The sequence below is a fragment of the Culicoides brevitarsis genome, chromosome 3 (assembly GCF_036172545.1).
Source record: "Culicoides brevitarsis isolate CSIRO-B50_1 chromosome 3, AGI_CSIRO_Cbre_v1, whole genome shotgun sequence".
Lineage (NCBI taxonomy): Eukaryota > Metazoa > Arthropoda > Insecta > Diptera > Ceratopogonidae > Culicoides > Culicoides brevitarsis.
Genome location: NC_087087.1, coordinates 28,155,015 through 28,177,156, shown reverse-complemented (window position 1 = coordinate 28,177,156; position 22,142 = coordinate 28,155,015). Strand labels below are relative to the sequence as shown.

Sequence of the window (22,142 nt, the reverse complement as noted above, 5' to 3'; positions counted from 1 at the left end):
TGATGAATGCGCTTCACTGAAAATGGAAAATCCAATACATCAATTAAATATTTCACTTGAAAATTAAATTAAATCAGTTCATCGTAGTGCAATGTCATTGTTACTCAATTTAGAGAAAGAGGCAACAGTCGAGTCATTACCTCCTTTAGTGTTATTGTTATTGACTTTTCAAGAGTGTTAAATTCATAAAAGTGACAATTTGTGTGATAAGTTCGGAGAGAAAAGAGATTTAATGCATTTTTATGACACGATGACACAAAAAGAGAAGAAAAAGTTAGGGTAATGGAACTAATGGAAAAAATTACCAAGTAGAAATTGTTGATTCAAAAGCATGAAAATGTAAGTTAAATTTCTTCAAATAATATTTTAAAAAGTTTCAGATGCCTTGATGTAAATCAACTAGACAACTGAGAAGAGATTCTTCGATTTAAAGAGCGATCAATATTGGACCAGGTAAGTTTTTTCAGTAAATTGATACTCTTAATTTTTAATCTGTCATCTCAAACAGGTACATTTAGAATTCACTCAGCTCTCCCAGAAGGTTCCAAAGAGTTTCTAAAAGATCTCAGTAAATTTTGAGCACGATTGGAGTCAAAAATGCTTTTCTTGGTTTGAGTTTCAAAAGCAAAAATGGTTTCTTGTCGAGAATATTGACGAGTTTCAACGACACAAATCTGAACATTGACGAAATTTTAACAATCGATGAAGTTGAAGATCAAATATTTGCTTTTAAGCAACAAATTCAGTCACATATCGTCATTTGCAAATTTGAATTAAAATTAGAATATTTTTAAGAAGACAAAAAAGAACCGTAGCTGAGATTCTGAAAATTTTAGAAATGGATTGAAGCCAATTTCTGTAAAGGCGTTGGTTAATTGACGACTGTACGAGACCAATTAGTGGATTTGACCTTCCAAGAAAGATATGGGTGAAAGCAAATCGATTCCGTACTGACTGCGGAAGGTGTAATTACTTCTTGCATAAATGGTCACAAAGGGACTCGCAAAATTGTGAATGTGGATCAATGCAAACTATGAGTCACATTTTACAAGATTGTACGATTACAAAATTCAATGGAGATTTGCGAAAAATGCATGAACTCAACCAAGATGCGATAAACTGTCTATCAAACATAGCTCAATCAGTATAATGTATATTTCATTTCCAAAAAAAAAATATCATACGATAAATAAATAATTTAACCTCTTGAAGTTTCAGGCTTGTATGATTTAAATCAAAGATTTGACAATCAAAATCATGATTTGATTTGTCACTAAAAAGAATCAGATCATTTTTTTGATTTCTTGATTTTGATTTAAATCATACAAGCCTGTGAAGTTTCAACTGAAGTTGATCAATTTATCTCTAGGTATTTAATTTAACTCCTAAAGGATCATTCTAAACCTTTTAAGAAAATATTCATTTTTCACAACAAAACTTTTAGTTTTAAATTTTTAACCTTTGTGAACTTACTTTTCAGTCACAAAGAGATTTCAAAATTTTCTTCTTGTTGTGTCAAAATTCATCAAGTACCTAAATGAAACACTCACAGCTCTTTAAAAATTAAATAGGACGTAACCATTGACATAAAAATGTTATGACGCTTTGTCCATTTTCTCTGTCACCGCAAAATTTTTTCATGTTTCTGAAACGAACAAAAAAAAAACACAAAAGAATAATTTAGTGCGAAAAAAATTAAACAGATGAGACCTTGACGTTTTTTATTGTCGATTGAAATTCGTTCACATTAGATTTCAATTTCATACAAAGTCCAAGAAAAATAATAATAAAACACGTTTTGAAAGGAAATTTTTTTTTCCGAATTTCCGTTCTCATATTTTTATGATTTTTTAGCAAATGAGAAATTGCTCGGTCAAAACATCTCGCTCAAACGTCTACAAAAATAACTTATCATTCAAGGGTAAGTCGTTGTTTCATTTTTCATGGTCACAACACCTTTTTAGTGTGCGACAACTTTTGAGAAAAAAAAATAATATCTAACAACTGCGCCATTGATCAATGTGACACGATGAACAAGAAAATTATTATAGAATTTTTCTCATTGGTTATTATTACAAAATATCTCAAGGGAACGTTTTTCTCATTGAACTTTGGTTCATTTTTTTTTAAATCGCAAAAAAAAACAAAAATACTTACACAAATAAATTATTTTTGTTCCAGCGAATTGAATTACTTTTTTCAGCATCATGAATCACCGCCAGCATGCGTCATCAAGTGCATCATGATGAAAGCTACCCACACTTTTCTCACTTATTCAGAGCTTGTTATTTCTTTCCTTTCTTCGCGCTGTATAAACACTTGTGTAATGCTATAATAATAATAATAGCAGAAATTCTCATTCCAGGCATTAAAGATTCATCAGATAACTTACGAGCTTGCATGTTCTTGAATAAATTTTTAAACTATGTACTCCACAGACACATGGGAAAAACACTACAAAAATCCCGTTAGAAAGTACATGAAATTTTATGGGAATTTATTTGAATCGCTATGTGGAACAGAGATTTTTATTATTATCAAGGTACTAACGCGATGTTTGTTTGTTGCAATTTTTTTCACCTGATACTCTAGTTTGTTCTCAAGAGTTTTGTGGAGAGGGGGATGAGAGAAAGTTTGTGTGAGAAACGCTTGAAAACTTCACTTGTAATGGTTGTTGATGTAAAATTGGTAGGAAAATGCACAAGAAAAAGGCAAATAGAGAAAGTTTTGTGTGTTAAATTATTATGGTTATATTGTGAAATTGGATAAGGAGTCTTATAAAGTGCAATAAATGAACCGTAAGAGAGGCGATGAATAGGCAAAATATCAATGTATCAATGGGTTAAGTAATTTAATTTTAGAATTGACTCTATTGAATATCAGATTTTAATAATTAGGTATAATATAAATTGCGGATTTTTGAAAGAATTGACCAGATTCAATAATTTAAATAAATAAATAAAAAAATAATAAAAATTAATTAAATAAAAAAATAAAAATAATAAAAAAAATAAATTGAAAAAAATCAATCAAATAAATTAACGAAATAAATCATAAAAAAAAATATAAAATAAATATAAATATTTTTCATAATAAAAAAAAATATTTTTCTTAGAATTCAAAAAAAATATTTTTCTTAGAATTCAAAAAAAAATATTTTTCTCAGAATTCAAAAAAAATATTCTTATAAATGAAAAATTGAATATTTTTTTAAAAATATTATTTAAAATAAAATAAAAAAAACCGCAAGTTAAAATTAAAAAAAAAATTAACAAAAACTCAAAATTCAGGCAAAAATTATTCAAAAATATTTTTAATTTTTTTCTTGTAAATTTTAAATTTTTTTCTAACAGAAATTCATATACTTTTGAATAAAAATATTAAACTAAACCACCCAATGCACATTTAAACCACTTTTGACCCAAAGCACATTAAGCATTTTTTGCCCCAGTTGACATTTTAATATTATTTAATGGGAATTCAGGATTTTTGGTCCAATGTATATTTTAAAAATTTGACCCAAAACACATTTACAAATTTCTTTTCAGATGACGTTTTGAAATTTTTACTCCTATTCATATCGTCCCAATGCATATTTTAAGTTTTTAGTGAAAACATTCAATTTTGTAAAAATAAATAAAAAAAATTGATAAAAATTAAACAAAAATCTGTTAAAAAATGAGAAATTTAAAAAAAAAATCTTGTTCTAAACTCTAAAATTATTTTTTATTTTTTCTAGAGTCTTGAAGCAGTATGAAGTCGAAATATTTTTTTAATTTTTAAACCAGTCTAAATATAAAAAAATTACAAAAAATCGATTTTCTATGAGAAAATTTCTAAAAATTCGGTCAATTTTTTCAAAAACTCATCTTTCGAACTAGATAATTATTATAATAACATCTTTCCATCATGACCCAGACATTATTCACTTGACAGACACCGATGCATATAATTATCCCGCCCATCATTATGATTATAAATTGTCCAGACTAATTACAGTCTCTCACTTTATCACCCGCTTCAACGAAAGCTCCTTTGACTAATTACGCCGTCAAAGTGCATTTTCTTGGGCGTTCATCCTTACAGCACTAATCCACTTTATCACCGAATAATTTAATCTGTGCTATCTCACGCGCACTCACAATTCTAAGAATAACATACAAGCCAAATGAAAAGTGAAATTAAATTAAATGTGAGTCAAGGGTAACATGACAGTTATCTCGGCAGTAGAGCAGAGCAGTTAAAAAATTTATTATTATTAGAAAATGCCGTTCATAAGCTCGAAAATTGTTATCCTTGAAACGAATTAATTTTTTTTTTATTTTTTGGCATTCAGTTCAAAAATTTTTTTTACCAAAAATTATGGAAAAAATCGACGGGAGGTCTTTCAAAAGAAAAAACCACAAGGCGCCTCCATGCTTTTCTCCCCTCTAAGAGAGAGAAAATATTTTGGAGATAAGAAGAGGAAAAAAAAAATAAAAAACGAAACCAATAAAATACATTAACAGAACACAACAAATTTTAACAGACAAATTTCAAACCCATATCAAATGCGAGGTCAGACAGTTTCTGCCTTTTTGCTTTTTTTTTGCCACAAGATACAACCAGAAAAAATAAAAGCAACGAATAATAAAAAAAATGCTTGAAAAAAAAAACGAATTATCTCAAAGGCATTTTTATGAATGAACATAAAAATCTTACTTTATTGCCGAAACAGCGCTATAGAAACAAATAACGACGACGCCACTACCTCCGTCATTTCCATCTCAAGCCATTAATTTGCATAACATTTCCAAGAATGTCTCGAAAACATCTACTGCGTTCACTTTTTTTTTGGAAACAAAATTTCTCATACGACTCGCGATAGTTGATCTTCTGATCATAAATCTAATTATAGAAAAGCAACACACCACACTGTGTGTTTTGTTTATTTATTCCGAAGAAAACTCAATTACGCACGACTTGAGCGAAAAAAAAATATCTAAATTTAAAAAAAAAATTCATAATAAAAATCTGACAGAGATTTCGCTTCCTTTGTGATCGACATGAAAATTTTTTGTCATGGAGAAATTTTTTTTATTATTTCCCAATTTTTTCTATTGAAGGAAAATTTTATTTATTTTTTTTTGCATAGAAATATTTACTATACGTGCGTTTTTAATTAAAAATTTCCTAAAATTTTATTGATTGGCGACCATAACAACAACAAAAACCCAAAAACAATTAATAATGACGCAGAAATTAATCCTTACCGCGTCGGTGGCCCATGACGCTTGTTTTCATCTTTTTTTTCTGACATTTAGCGCACATCTGGTCAGAAAAATAAATAATAAAAAAAATTATCGATAAAAAAAATATTTGTATAAATAAACAAATATTGTTGACCTTTTTAAAACAATCGCGTTTCGCTGTGTTTTTACAACTCGAGGGGCCCTCATCCCACATCGCGATAAATTCACATTCTGCCATTTTTCGAGGAAAAAATAATGTGTTTACAGCGAAATTGAGAAAAAAAATATATATATAAATTTCGCCTACACTTCAGGAGGGGAATTGTCCCTCATTTGATCTTGCCTGCACGTTTAATTATATTATGACAGAGCCATAACGGTAAGCTTTATTAATGGAATTAATGACTTGAGACTATTATGAAAGCTTGTTTTGTTAACGAAAATCGAATTTAAACTTTTTGACAAGGTTTCTTATGTTAATAAAGTTAAAACATTTTTTTTACTGTTTTTTTGGAAAATATGCAAATTTTGTTGTGAAAAAGTGAATGAAAATTTTTGGCTTTATTTAAATGGCAAATTTTTGCAGTAGGATGCCAATTTTTTTTTAATTCATAAAATTTTAATAATTTTTTTTTTCGTTTCAGGTGTTGAAAAAAATTCTCAAGGTAAGTTTATAAGCTAAGAAGTCAAGGTAAGTCAAAAGAACTCAAGGTCATGAAAATTTATCTTTTTTTTTTAGAAAGAAAACCTTCAATGTTTCGCTGTTGTTATTTTCATCAAAAGACTCTTTCCCATTGAACTCAAAGTAACGCAAAGACGAATAAAGATGAGAGATAAAAGGCTCAGAAAAACATTCAAAGGTTATTGTAACTGAAGAAACAACTTTGAACTATTGCAGCAGAATCACATGACCTTAAAAGTTTAGTTTTCAAATGACGACAAAGGCTTTATGTAAGCGCCATTGATGTTTATGAACAAAGCCTTCTAAACATCGGACAAAGGAATATCTAACAGAATATTTTTTATTTATTCTCTTTGGTACTTATTTGACTACTTACGTCGATTTTCAAACGAAACAAAGTACTGACAATCTCAGTAGAGTCAAATCACATAACTTGATTTCATCATTTTATCGAAAAAAATATATGATATGAGATTTTTTGATGGATTTGTGTTAGTTACCCCTAAACTAGTCCAAAAATAAACTAAATTTATAATTTTGGAATGAGATTTATGATATATTTTAGTGGCTTTGGGTGTTTTCAAGTTCCTCTTTGACATACCTGAACTTACAAAAAATGTATAGAAACACTTAAGCTCTTTCTAGAATTTTAAATTTAGGTTTTTATTTGGACTATTTTAGACTTAACCAACACAATACCATCAAAAAATCTCATGCCATTTTTTTTCGATTAAATGCTGATATTGGGTGATGTGAAATATTTTAAAAATTATTTATGGGTCTAAGAAATTTTAAGTTAAGTTAAGTTAAATTTTAAATCTAAGAAATTTTCTAACCTGAACGTAAAAAAACTTTGGTTTTAACGAAACTCTCTGGCGATTAATTTTCCGAGTTTTACATCAGAAAAAAATTGACAAAGAAGGACTTGAATTTCACATTTTGTACCTTTCCAAGTCAAAGGTTCGTTGGTGATCATATGTTTCATGGAGAAAAAAATTATACTCGAGATGACAAACAATCCAAGTGTAAAAAAAATTGAAAAAAAATTAACATTCAAATTTTGAAGTTTTGGTCAACATTTTGAAAATTTTTCTCACTGGAATTGATTGTCATGTCGAGTAGATCATTTTTCTTCATGAAACATATGATGATCGCCAACGAACCGTTGAGTTAGAATGGTAAAAAATGTGAAGTTCTACAGTAAAATCGGTATCTGATGAAAAACTCGGAAAATCTATCGCCAGAGAGTTTCTTTTCTTACTTTACTTTAAGCCTTGTCTCTTGTTCAAAGATTCGAGACTGTCCTCATGTTGAGCAAAAGCGGTTCACGAATTGTCGCCATCTGGTTCATCGATTCGCAATATCTTTCAGATCCCAGAGGTTAGTTAGTTGTCCCTCAGCCTCTCTGACTAGCTTCTGAGAGTATAAAGAGTTGCCAGATGTTTTTAGAGCAACCTCTACTGTGGCTTTCTTGTGGGTTGTACACAAGGGCCCTGTTGCATACTTCCTCGGGATCTTTGCGAAGGATATGCCTGATTCAATTGAATTTTCTCCTGCGTATTTCCAAATTTATATTCGTCATGTTGGCTCTTCTCAGCAGATCTTGATTGGAATCTTTTAAACAAGAAAAAAAATATTAAATAAGTTCTAAAAATCTATTAAAAAAATAATAAAATAACAAAAATACTATTTTTTAAAAAATATCAATATTTCATATAATTAAAAATTGGTCACCCTACTTTGCTAAATATTATTTTCCCACACTCTAACACCTTTTGCACAAACACTTTCACAAATTCATGCATATGAAAATAGCTCAAACACGTTGTCATAACACATTAAAACTAACACAAACTATTCTCAGGCAATTTCGAATGAATGAAAAAAGCAAAAAAAAAAAATTACCTAGATACACAAGTTTTAAATGAAAAAACACGATGACTTACAAACACATTTGAGATACGAAAAAAAAGCAAACTTTTCACACATAAAAATCCCACTTGTTAAACACAGACAACTCATACGTTGAAAACCCATCAAGAGATTAAACATAAAAATTTATAAATACAACTCACTCATACACACGACTTTGAAGAAAAACGCCACATTTTCACACACATTTAGAAAATTTTTGTAAAAAATCAACTTTTCTTATTCAAATTCACGTATTTTAAATTCAACTGGATCAGTCATCAGATTTCGATCAGTTAGTTAACTTCGTACTCAAACTTTTTTCATTTTTAATTTAATAATTTTTTAACAAGGTTTGAAGAAAATTTATTTAATATTATTATTTATTTATTTTCAATAATTTATTTTTTTTTTAAATTGTTTATTAATTTTATTACGAAAAATTTGGATTACAAAAAAAATTAAAAAAAGGTGAAAAAAAATTATATAAAAAAAAGAAAAGTGTAAAAAAATTGCGTCATCTGTTAAAAATAGTCATAACACTATATAAGTCGATTAAAAATTTAATAATAATAATAATGAAGAAAAAAAAATGTTGAAAAGTGATGAAGAGAAAAAATCACACGAGTTGCAAGAAAGAAAAAAAAATAATCTAGAATTTCGTAAAATTACTGTGAATTTTTTTGAATAGAAGCCAAGAAAAACATAAAAATGGACTGGTTCAAAAAATAACTTTTTTTTCGTTGGTGATGATGATGATGATGAGTGAAATGTGTCTCAAACTTGGTTCCCAAAAATAAAAAAAAAATATGAAAATAATATAGAGAAAAAAAATCAATAATAAGTCTTTTTTAGGTTAATGGTGCCATAAAACAGGACATTTTCCCTCGGGGGGAGGAATTCGATAAGGGGACACTATATCTTCCCTCTTTTGCTCATTTTTTGAAAAAAAAAAACTGTCGAAATTCAATAGACATACCTAACAAAAGGATATTCCACAGTTATGGTTGTTAATGGGCCCCTCTAGCGATACACATTTAGCCAAACACAATGGGAACGAAGAAAAATGAGCTTGCGTAACATTTTCACTGTCTGAAGGACAATGTTCGGTGAAGAAGATTAAGAAGAGAGAGAGTGAGCGTGAGATTTATGACTTCTTGAAGACACGACTCGTTTGTCTGAATGACCATCAACCCACAAGGGATCCAAATAATCTATAAATAAAACGGAAAATTTTATTGGAGATGGTCACAGATGCGATGCAATCCCTTTTTTTTTTTTGCTTGTTTTCTTGATATCTTGATTGATTTAATAACCGAAAAACTTCAAACGCAGCAAATATTTGAGTTGAATTTTACAAAACGATCCCATTAATTTTATATTTATTTTTCATTTTATTTTGAACCGTGCCTCAAGTAAATAAAATGTACGTAATGCAAAAATATTTATTGCTTGACCATGAAATTCCTGTGTCTTTCGAAACAATTTTGTGTATAAATAACATTAAATAAACATGAAGATTTTGCTTGTGCGAGACGGATGGAGAACAAAAATCGTGTGCGTCTTAGCTAAAAATAAACACCTTACGCTTCGTCTTCGAGTGATCCAGTCATCGATTTTTTGTCACTATTTCTCTCACAAAAAATCGCTCTCGGAACGAGAAAAAAAAATTAAGAAACTGAAAAATTTACGCCGTTTTAAAAATAGAAACGGTCAAACGGCTCGGATTAAATTTATTTTGCCTCTTATAGTAGTTATGTAATTCTCGTGAGTGTGCACAAGAAAAGACGAAAAGTAAGAAATTATTATTATTTACCGTTCGCGATGCGAAGAAGATGATTTCTCTTGGCTCGATATGCAACGAAAATGAGGTTAAAGTTGCCTTTGATGCAAATTTTACGAATTCATTGCCAGCTTACGTTACGAAATTTCTAGCATTTCAACTATCCCCAAAAAAAAATACGTTGACACAATTTTACACGACCCATATGCAGATATTCATGTCACAAGGGCACAAACTTCAATCAAATAAATTGAAAATTCTTTACGATTAAAGGATCAAAGGAATTTTGACATGACAAATAGCTAGAGAGAATGATACAAATTGATTTTTTTTATTTGTTATTCGTTTAACAAATATCCCTTGAAACAAAAAAAAAACGTTAATTAAAAAAAATCGAGTTTAATACCGCATTTTTTCTTCGAAATGTGGTAAAAATTAAAAAAAAAAACAAGACGCCTCCATTTTTAGTTTAATACCGCATTTTTTCTTCGAAATGTGGTAAAAATTAAAAAAACAAGACGCCTCCATTTTTTAAGTAATTTTTTTTAAAGACAGCTTTAAATCTATTTTTCCGATTCACAGAAATATTTTTTTATGTAAATCGAGGTTATTGCTCTCCAATGTAAATCCGATCATTGTCCGTATTCACTTTCGGAATCAAATTTCTCTCATCCAATAAATTTTTTCTGATTTTTCTTCTTTCACTTTTTCAAGGAAAAAACGTAACAAGTGTCTGCAAGTTATAGAGTTGCAAAAAAATCCAATTCTTCGAATAAAAATACATTTTAATGGTAATTCGAGAGAATTCCTGTGAGACATTTTTCTTGTTGAATGCCGTTGAAGGGGATTCAATGACCAATAAGAAAATTAATTCACAGCAATCAATTTGAAACTTTTCAATATGCTACAAGATTAAATTTAAAATATTTAATAATATCGAATAAATAAATAAATATTGGTAAACCGCAGATCAAATTTGCCAGACGGCATACTGCGCAAATTTTTCACTGTGCTTCGCAATTAAATCAATGATAAATTACGAGAGAGAAAAAAAAATTCGTTTCATGCAAATTTTTGATATTATTAAATAGCAGTTAGGCCGGAAATGACAAATGTTTGTGTGTCGGTCGATAAATTTACTGTGAGGGACTCGTACTAATGGAAAAAAGATGTTATTCACTTTTATTTGTTCGCCCTTTTTTTTGGAGCTTTTCTTTGTGGGTCATGGTCAGATAAAGAATAATGGCAGTAATTAGCAGTGTCTCGTTTTTTTCGCAAGCCATTTATTTTTTTTATCGGCAGTTATCTGATCCATTAGATGATTAGCTAGGTTCGAGCGATACAAGAGAGCGCCATGCATCACTTAATGATGAAGAGAAAATGGGATGATTTGTTTCAGTAATTATTTTGCTCCTAAAAACATCAAGAGATGGAGAAAGTTCATCGTTTTTTGTGTTTTTATGAGTTTTTATGAAGATCTTTGAATTTATAAAAAAAAATACAAAATTTATAAAATACATTTATTTTTATTTAAAAAAATTTATTATTTTTTATTATTTTTTTTGTTTTTATTTAATTAATTAAATTTTTATTATTTTATTTATTTAATTTTAATTATTTAATAAAATAAAATATATTAAATTAAAATATATAAAAAATTAAATTAAACTTAAAAATTAAAAAAAAAAAAAAAAAAATTCAATATTTTTAAAAAATTGTCCAGATTTTTCTTAAAATTTAATAAATTTTTAATTATTTATTATCTTTTATAATAATTTATTAAAATGATAGATTTTTTTCTAAAAAATAGACAAAATAATTTTTTTTTATTAAAAAAAATTCATTTCATATATGTTAAATATTTTTAAATAAAATTAAATATTTTTTATTTATTTTGTTAAATATTTTTTTTATTTTTATTAAAAAAATATTTTATTATTTATTTTTATTTTTATTTAAAAAAAAATTAATCAGAAAAAATATTATTTAGGTAATTAAAAATTTTTCCTTTAATTAAGAAAATTTATTAAAAAAATTGTTTCAAAATATAAAAAAAACAAAAAGAATTCCAAAATTTTTAAAATAATAATAAAATTTTGCATAAATCCATATAAAGGAATTTTAATGTTTAAACAAAATATTCTAGAAATTTCCATGCCAAAAATCCTCTTTAATACTAAATCAATTATCAAAACCTATTGTTTTCATTACTCACCCACCCGAAAGAATAAAACGTTATATTCGTTACCTTTCGTTACGCATATGCTCCCATGCCAACGCCAATTATTGAATTTTCATCAAGGCACCTGTTAATAATCCGCGCTAACAATAATGATGAAAACGATATATTGACATCGCAAAATAATCTCCTTAGTTAATTACAGTTTTGATACATTTTCCACGAACAAAGGGAGTCTTATAAGGTTCAAGCAATTATTTCCAGCGAAAATTGAAATATATATATTTTTACCTCTCGCACAGGTGTGAGTTGTTGCTCAATTTAATTCCTCCCGACACTCAAACGTAATAAAATAACATTAAAAGTGCGTAATTTTTATTCATGATATTCCAACGAGGAAAACGGGAAATAAATGAATGAAATTGCCTTTTTATATGGAAATGTAATCGATTTCGAATTAAACGCACATGTTCACACGTACGCATCAAAGAGATGGTAAATTTTATGGACGATCCGTTGGGAGGAACAGCGAACGATTGGATTGTCGTTAAAATTAAATTTCTTTCGGGAGAGACGTTTGACATTGTCCTTGAACAACAAGGCGAAATTATGTCAATAATCGTTAAATTTCGACCTTTTATTGGACAACTCATAAAAATTTCAATACTTATCAGACAAGACAATCAAAAAGTCAAGATATTCGTCAAGAACCTACCCTGCGGGTGAAAAACGGGTCAGATTGATTCCTAAAGAAATTTTTTTCCTCTGATCCCCTTTCGAGTTTGTCATATGCAGACCCAGAGGTCAATTTCATCCTTTAAAGAGGTCAAATTGACTTCTTAAGGGTTCATATTGATCTCTTGAAGGATATTGATCCCTTAAGAGATCAATATGAGCCCTTAAGAAGTCAATTTGACCTCTTAAAGGTTTCAATTATTTGGGTCTGTAGATGAAAAACTCGAAAGGGGATCAGGTTGATCCCTTAGAGGATCAGATTGAACTCTTAATGGAACAAATTGATCCCTTAAGGAATCAAAAAAATCCTTGAGGGGTCAATTTGATCCCTTAATGATTCAATCTGACCCGTTTTTCACCCATAGGGTAGGTTCTTGACAAATATCTCGACTTTTTGATTGTCTTGTAGGGTATGAGAAAAGGGAAAAAACAAATAAAAATGGGTCTTTTGTCTCGTAATCTGCCTTCTCATTCATTTCTTGTCTTCAAAAAAAGAACAAAATTCTTCAACTCTTTTCGAAAGAGAGGAAAAATGACAAACGCTACGTGACTGTCTTGAATGAATGGAATTTCATTCCGAATTACCTTTTATCGGAAAATTCAAAGTAAAAAGGGTGTCTCGTGTCACCAGTATGTCAATAAAGTTCAATGATGCATGTAATTTGACACTCAGCTCGAACATTTAAATGGCACAAAAAATGTGAAACGATTTAATGGGACAACCTTAGACCGTCATTGATGATAATCAGAGACTTTATGTGCCATTTACGGCAAAAAAAAAAAGGGTGACAAAGTTCGTTATGACACTCTATTAAGTCCATTTTGCCGTAAAATTATGATAAAAAGTGAGACGATTAACATGCTTGACCTCTGATAATTAGTCAAAAGAGGGCAGTGCTTCCTTCATTATCATTTATAAAGGTTGCTTAACTTTAAAAGGAACAAAAGAGGGGAAAAAGAGATAAAAAAAATAACCGGATGAATGCAGGAAAAGATTTCAAGAATTATATTTCTGAAGAAGCAGGAATTTAATTTTATTTTAAAGGCAAGGATTTTCCGGTTATTGTTCCCTTTTGTTGTTTCCATTCAAAAATTTCTCTTCCCAGAAATTCACAATGACTTGCTGCAAATTGAATCAAATTTTAGATGAATTTTCTCTCCTTTTAGATTGAAAATGTCATTCACGTTTATTTTTTGCGCAGCAAGGAACATCTGGTTAGATTTTTAATATTAAATTTTTTTTCTTTTTCTCTTTTTACTTTGACGAGTTTTTGTCCTTTGAGATTATTTAAAAAATAAAATAAATAAAAAAAAAATCTTAAGAAATTCTTCAATTTGAAAGAATTAGGTCAAAATTCCATTAAACAATTAACTTTTCCTCACTCGCAATGTCAAAGCATTATCACGTTATTTTGATTCCATTTCCGAAACAAAACAACCACACACCACAAAAAAAAACGTTTGAATGAATGAATGAACTAACAGCAAACACAACAAAAGCATTTAATAACGACCATGCAAAGGAATGTAGGTGAAAAATACACAAAAAGAAGTGCGGAGGAAAACAGAGACATAACAAAGAGTTATTCAAACATATTTAATTCTATTACATTCCTTGCTGTTGCCACATTGTTGGTGCTGTTGTTTGCACAGTAGGCATGGATCCTTTTACACAATTTTTTTTTTAACAATGCAAAAGTATAAACTCTCGAAAATGAACTTGAGAGCATTAAAGTTCTTAATTTTAAATTTAATTTAATAAAATTTATTTTCATCAAATATTTATTTTTTAAATTAATTTTTAATTAAATTCAATTCAATTAAAATTATTAAAAATTATTTTTTTTTTTATTATTCAAAGTTTTATATTTAAAAAAAAATGAAAAAAAAATAAAAAAAAATAATATTTTTTTTAACAAAAATTGTGCATAATTTTAAATAATTTAAATTTTTTTTTTCGAATTTTCTAAATAAATTAGTTTAGGTTTTTCTCAAAATTTTTGTTTATATTTACTTTTTTTTTTTATTTTAATTTAAAATAATTAATTCATTAAAAATAAATTTTAAATTTAAATTAAAAATAATTAAAATTTTTTTTTCTAAAAATGAAAAAAATAATTTTGAAAAACGACCAAAGTATTTAATATAAAAAAATTAAAACAAAAAATAATTTGAAATTTTTTTAGTATTTTCTTTAAAATTATTTAAATTATATTTTTTAAAAATATTTAATTCAATTTTATATTTATATTTAATTATTTTATTTAATTATATAATTTTTAACAATTATTTGAATTTTTTTAAGTATCTACTACTATTTAAATTAATTTTTTTAATTAAATTTAATTAAATTAATTAATTTTTTTTAATTAATTAAATTCTAACGAAAATTTTATTTAATTTAAAAAAAAAATTATGAAGTAAAAAAAATATACAGAAAAAAAAGGACAGACAAGCAAGAATCTCCCTTCAAAAAAAAAACGAAAGACTCTAAAAAGTGGCGGTCGTAAAATACTCATCTGTGTGCATTGTGTTAACGCACCACTGATCTCGAATGATACAAAAAAGATATTGAATGAAGTTGTGATGTGAATAAAAAGTGAATTTATCTGTCTCTTAAAAATGCTCTACCGCACATTCTGATGTTTTGGCTTCTTACTTACTTTCATCAGAGTCATTGTTATGTCTGATACAGACAAACAAAAAAAAATTCTGCTCGAGGTGCTTTTTCGTAGCGTATCAATTTTACAGAAAAAAGCAACAAAGAGAAACGGAGACACAGTAAAAGACAACTTTTATTTGTATCATATTTTTTTTCTGCCCTTTTATTCTTGGAATCCGTATGTCTTGGGGGAGCGATATGGAAAGTATGCCGAAAAATTTATTGTGTAATTTAATATAATTTAACGGTAATTTATGTAGTGCCTTCCCTTTGTAGGTCAAAAGTTTATCTCATCTCGTTTAATAAGAGTTTTAAATTTCATCAAAGACTTATCACGTGACGTTTTTCCTCTTTTAAAGAACTCGGGATCAGTTTAAGGCAAAAAAAAAATCGTTGACAAATCATCTCTTATCTTTCAAATCAATACGCAGTGAGAAACAAAAATAAATTTTCCAGTTGCTAGGGAGAAGCAACGGAAAAATCTCGATGGAATCACGTTATTTTCTCGTTATCTTCCATCGAGCCATTCATTTTGTCATTATTTCGCTTTTTTGGAGACGCAAGCTTTTCATGTCGTGCCATGATGACAGATGTTGTGTGCGCGCGTAACATACGGCTTGAGTTCATATTTCGACCGAATTTGAGGTCATTCATGTGTGAAACATAAAAAGTTGTTAATAATAATATTTTTGTGCAGTAAATAATTCAATCTAATCTCGATTTGCGTAGTAGTATGCCATAATTTACTACACACACGCTTCTGATTATGATGTATTTATGACTTTTTGGGCACAAAAACAAATTGCCGCAAAGCATATCACTCAAATGAACACGATAGCGGACATGAAATTTGAGTCATTCATCAGGGAATGAGGAGGAGAGACGAGTTTTGTTTGTTTTTGCGGTGAAACCACATTAAAGCTTAAAATGTATTCGGAATGTCGTGTAGGAAGGAGTCTGGTTTGCGAATTTGACATGCACCGGAGATTACAAGAAGATTAGTCGAAAATTTGGGCCAGACTTTAATTAAAACTGGTTGAAAATTTGCTTGGTTTGGATTAATTGGAAGAATTTTTCACATTTTCGTACTCCTCATCCGCTTTGTAACGCAATAACTCAAATTCTGGTTTTGGAATTTCTTCTAGGTGACTTTTTATGTGTCAGGTTCAGCTTTAAGAAGGTTTTGATTGATTTTTGATTTGAAAAGAAAAAAAATGGTTGAAAATTTGCTTGGTTTGGATTAATTGGAAGAATTTTTCACTCCTCAGCTTTGTAACGCAATAACTCAAAGAAGAGGTGACTTTTCATGTGTCAGGTTTAGCTTTGAGAAGGTTTTGGTTGATTTTTGATTTGAAAAGAAAAAAAAATGGTTGAAAATTTGCTTGGTTTGGATTAATTGGAAGAATTTTTCACATTTTTGTACTCCTCATCCGCTTTGTAACGCAATAACTCAAATTCTGCTTCTGGAATCTCTTCGAGTTGACTTCAAATGTGTCAGGCTTAGCTTTGAGAAGGTTTTGGTTGATTTGAAAAGAAAAAAAATATGATTTAAACGAAGTTTACGGATCCAATAGTTAGGTATAAAAAATAAAAACTTACCCCAAAATTCACCGGAAACAGGAGTTGCTCCTAAATTGTCCAATTATTTCTCATTTCCTATAATTTTCTGACGATACAAACTCCATCAATGAAGCGTGTAACACAAAAATTCATCTTGGTATCAATATCACTCAGACAACAACTCGATTTTGTGGTAATTGTTATGACGGTCGATTTATTTGTCTGTTATTTAGTATTCTTCCTGTTTCAATGTTTATCTTATGTGAGAAACAGCAATTAAGATAAACTTGTTTCTTTTGCTCTTCACATGTAATCCGCTCAGTTTCACATATACAAAAACGTCAATAAAGACAAATTTACGCGAATTATTATTTTTTATTATTTTCATACGAGAATCGTGCTCTGCTAATCTTTTTCGAAGATTTGTGGCGCTTTCTCCCAAATTACCCTTTGAACATATTCTGAAAAGATAGAAAAAAAAAATCAATAAATACCAGGCGTTTCCATGGAAAATTTTTGTCGCCCACAGACAAACACGTGGCATTTTTTTTTCGCTACCAAAACTACTAAAGACCAAACTTTTAATCGAAAAAGCAACTTTTCACCAAGTAGTTGACAACTATTAAATATGACAAAAACGATTTCAATTTTGATTAAGTTGTTTGATTATTACTGTTAATTGAGAAAGTTTTACCGGGAATAAATAACTTCCTTGTATCTCACAAAAAGTACTTGAAACCGGATACCATGACGATAAAAAAACAAGAGGAAAAAAAACAAAAGCGTTTATCTTGACCAAAAACAAAAGAGCTAAATAAAAAGGATAAAATAATAGAGGACCAAAAAACTATGGTAACCTATCATCAACACTTTTTTTCTCTGTCACGAAGATAAAAATAAATCTCATTTTGTGCTCATTGTGGGCAACTCTCCGCTGGATACAACACAAAAAAAACGAGACAAACACATTAAATGTGTGTTACAATCGCATTAAAGTTTATTTATTTGTATCATCTCATTTTATTTTACACAAGATACGAAAAAACAGAAAAATAAAATAAAAACAAGAAATTTCACAAGAAAAAAAAACCGAAGACATTCTATATCTAACATCTATTGAACATGAAATAGACATGAACAAGAAAGAAAAGATTTAGGAATTTACAATAATTTTATTTTCCATTCAAGGGGAGTTTTTTTTTCTAAAAAAGGTTAAACAATTTTTAAAAAATTCGAAAATCGTTTTATAAATTTTCGAAAGTTGTCTTAGAATTTTTTTTATCTTCGAAAATTATATTTTAAAACATTTTCGAAAATAATTCAAACTATTTTAAAAATTTTCGAAAATTCGTAAAATAATTTCGAAAATTTTTTTGAAGGATTCTAAAATTTTTGAAAATTGATCTAAATGTTTCTCAATTAATTGCTGTATAAATATCTCAAATTTTTGAACTTTCCTATCAGCTTTTCAAATTTTCGAAAAATATTTTTAAAAATTTTCGAACTTTCCAATATTTTCGAAAATAATTTCAAAAAATGTTTGAACAGTTTCTAAAATTTTATATCTAAATATTTCTCAATTAAAAAATTTCTAAAATTTTTTTAAGTTTTCGAAAATAATTTTGAAATTTTTGAAACTTTTGAACTTTCAAAATTATTTTATGAATCTCCAACTTTCGAAATTTTTTCTAAAAATTTCTTATAAATAAGAATTACTGAAGTTAATTAATTAATTTAATTTTTTTTTGAAATTAAATAAAAAACTCTTAATTTTCGAAACTTTAAAATTAAAATTTCTTAAATTTTCGAAAATCAAAAATAATATTCGAAAATTAAGAATTAAAAATGGAAATTTGTCTCATCCTTGATTCAATTAAATTAAGTATTAGGAACATGTGTTGTGGAATTAAATCAAGGATGCTTTCAACATTATTTTCAAATAATAAAATAAACTTACACTTCTCTCTTCCGTACTGAAAAAAATCCATTGAGAGAAAAAGATACGGGAAATAACCTAGATCAATGTGCAGTAACGACAAGGCACGTTATCATCGGTCATTGCCGCATGTCTCGTTTTTTGAAATTTATTAAGCTCCAACAACAACAACAACGAAACCACTGTAGCAAGAATTATCGCCATGGGACTCTCAACAGCAATTCCACAAACGTTCCTCGCTTCAAAGAATGAAATGTCAGAAAAACAAATATCTCTCCCATATATTTGCCCTACTTTCGCAAACAATTTATATTCTGCTAAAACAAACAGAAAAAAATTCGCGTAAGGCACTTAAAGTTACTGCCTTTTTGTTTATACCGAAAAGCGTTCCCTCGAGAATATTTTTTACCAACTAAAATTTTTTTTTGCATTTCTTTGAATTTTTTTGACTTTCTGTGGAAAATTTAGCGGAATAAAATTCCAAGCGCCGTGCTTTAATGAGCAGAAAATCGCATTAAATCAAATTCTCTCTTTTTGAATAATTGAGGCGAATGTCGTACAATCGTATAATTAAGCAAATGGCCAGCAATTTATTCAATCAAGATACGAATAACAAGCGAAAAAGGAGGAAAAAAAGGAGACAACGAGCGAACTAAATAGGACAATGGTCGTTTACGTATAGAGCGTGTCTGGTGCCTTGTGAATGTTAAAAATGTGCGACGAACCGCGATTTTTTATGTTCTGGAGACAAGAGAAAAAATTGAATTTTTCTCAGCTGGAAAAAGTTAGTTTTTCGTCCCATAAACGAAGGTTATATTTTTTTTAACAATTCTTTTCTTTTCCGGAAAGTAAATCAATTTGAATCCACCTCACTCAACAAAAGTGACAAAAAAGGAAAAAAAAAAGTTTTTTGATAAATAAATATTTTTTTGGGGTATATTTCAGTCCACTCACACTTGAGTTGTTGTTCATTACACGAGAATTACGGCGCGTCGCAAATGAAGAAGAAAAAATACTTTAACGTAATAATTATAATGAAAAAAGTTTTTCTTTTGAACATTTTTCCTCTCGTTTCATGAGACGATAATGTAATTCCGAGAGTAGTAATAAAATTATAAACAATGTAAATCTTGAGCTGTGTTAACGAAAAATTAATGGTTTTTTTTTTTGCTTTTCGTTTTAGCGAACGACAAAGGACCGCATTAGCCGCAAATATGTTTAAGCAACATCTACAAATGATCGGGTACAATGAAACCCCCAACAAGAAAGCCAAATTTTGGCAATCATACGTTAGATCATTGAAGGGTAAGTGTTTAAATGTGTCTTGAGGAGTACAAAAACGTGAAATTTTGCATTACTTTACCCTTGAGGAGTATTAAAATGTGAAATTTTTCATTACTTTTCCCTTGAGGAGTATTAAAATGTGAAATTTTGCATTAATTTACCCTTGAGGAGTATAAAAATGTGAAATTTTTCATTACTTTTCACTTGAGGAGTATTAAAATGTGAAATTTTTCATTACTTTACCCTTGAGGAGTATTAAAATGTGAAATTTTTCATTACTTTACCCTTGAGGAGTATTAAAATGTGAAATTTTTCATTACTTTACCCTTGAGGAGTATTAAAATGTGAAATTTTTCATTACTTTTCCCTTGAGGAGTATAAAAATGTGAAATTTTTCATTACTTTACCCTTGAGGAGTATTAAAATGTGAAATTTTGCATTACTTTACCCTTGAGGAGTATTAAAATGTGAAATTTTGCATTACTTTACCCTTGAGGAGTATTAAAATGTGAAATTTTTCATTACTTTACCCTTGAGGAGTATTAAAATGTGAAATTTCTTTTAAAAATTCAATTGAGGAGTACAAATATGTAAATTTTAATTTTTTTTTCAGGATCTGATGATATTCGTGCCCAAGAAACATCCAGATGGGATCGTCGCCCATTCGCCCACTTGTTCGAAGACCACGAAATCCCACACCACAGAATTCTCGTACCCGGATACCGTTACTTGCCAGTGCACAGAGAAACTTATGGATATTCACCAAGACCAATCTATCCATCACACTATCGTTCATACGAAAAACTTAGGCCAGGTAAGAAAACAAAAACAAACTGCAAGAAAAACAAGAATTTTCAGCTTAAATTTTGAGAATTACTGTCTGGCGCTAAATTGTTATTTAAACATTACGAAGAAAGAAAAAGAAAACTCTCTAAGAAAGAAAATTCTTTTTTTTTAACTTTAAAATTACAAACAAAAAAAAAGTACTTGAGAAAAAGTAAACAAAGACATAAATTTCCTTCTTTTATTATTATTCCTATTCTTTCGTGTTCATCTCTTGTTGCATGCCATAGTCGTGCCCAATATTTACCCAAACCGTTACTTAAGCAGTGAGCCCGTCGACTACAGCTTATGGCGATGGAATTTGGCACAACGGAGAGGTGAATATTTGCTTAACTGTCTCTTCTTGTCCCGTGTTTAGTTTTTTTTTATCACATTCATCATTAAATTTCATTTTTTTTTGTGAAGAGAATTAACGGCTTAATTTTTTTTGTTATTCACGTCAGAAAATGCATTTTTTTTAATGAAATAAAAAATTTATTAAAAAAAATATTTTTTTTTATGTTTTAGCTCTCTTGAAAGCCAAGACCTTGGAAGATACCGAACGCGCCATGGGTGATCACTTGAAGAACCTCAGGGAGATTGAACACAGGTAACGAAAAAAAATTGCAATTTTTGCCTAAAATTTTGTACAGATCGGGGGATGGGGTGTAGAAAAGTTTTTTTTTGTCTTTAAAAAAAATTAAATTTTGTGTCTTTGTTATTTTTCTTCCTTTTTTTGCTTTTTTGACACCTTTTGATGTACAAAGAAAAAAAAACACTAATGTACAAAACGAAACTACACCAAATCCCTTCTCTGCTACAAAAAAAAAATAATTTGAAGAAACACATGTCAACACGATTATATAAATATTTTACAGATATCCATCCCGTTATGGCTTGTACTTGAGAGACCGACCCCATTCACTTCTCCCACAGGATATTGAATATGAGCCAGAAACTAAGCCATATTAAATTATATGACTTCTGAAAAAAAATAAAACAAACTGTTAATTTGATTTTATTTTTCTTTCGTTTTTAATTTTATTTTATTTATGTAATTAAACACAAAAATTTATCATTTTTTGTTATTAACAGAGTCATAATTTTAGAACAAACAAAAAAAACATACACAAACATATATTTTTTTCATATAATATTTAATAAAAATAAAATTGTAATTAATTAATAGCAATTATTTTAATTTTCACTTCTCAAAAAAAAAATAAAATATCAGAAAAATAGGGAATTAAATTATAAATAAAAAAATAAAAAAAAATATTTCTTTAAAAATGTCAAATTTCCTCGAGAGAGAAAAAAAAATTATATGGAATAATGGGGACATCAAAAAGGGATAAAA

The 22,142-nt window shown here is 28.4% G+C and overlaps 1 protein-coding gene across 2 annotated transcripts; it reads left to right on the top strand.

The window, feature by feature from the left end:
* The first annotated feature begins 8,067 nt into the window (after window positions 1-8,067).
* LOC134836147 (uncharacterized) lies at window positions 8,068-21,801 on the top strand. 2 transcript variants are annotated; one of them, XM_063851381.1, is made up of 6 exons: window positions 8,068-8,177; window positions 19,863-19,984; window positions 20,577-20,777; window positions 21,037-21,123; window positions 21,314-21,395; window positions 21,664-21,801. In XM_063851381.1, the coding sequence occupies exons 2-6, from the start codon at window positions 19,894-19,896 to the stop codon at window positions 21,755-21,757; spliced, it is 555 nt and encodes a 184-aa protein (XP_063707451.1). In that variant the 5' UTR covers window positions 8,068-8,177; window positions 19,863-19,893; the 3' UTR covers window positions 21,758-21,801. The 2 variants fall into 2 exon arrangements, with proteins under 2 accessions (XP_063707451.1, XP_063707452.1); XM_063851382.1 differs by lacking the exon at window positions 21,037-21,123.
* Window positions 21,802-22,142: the final 341 nt, after the last annotated feature.

Coding starts and splice junctions, on each gene's coding strand:
- LOC134836147 (XM_063851381.1), top strand. CDS start 19,894: ATGTTTAAGCAACATCTACAAATGATCGGGTACAATGAAACCCCCAAC. Junction 21,124..21,313: donor GAATTTGGCACAACGGAGAG/GTGAATATTTGC, acceptor TTTATGTTTTAG/CTCTCTTGAAAGCCAAGACC. Junction 21,396..21,663: donor CTCAGGGAGATTGAACACAG/GTAACGAAAAAA, acceptor AATATTTTACAG/ATATCCATCCCGTTATGGCT.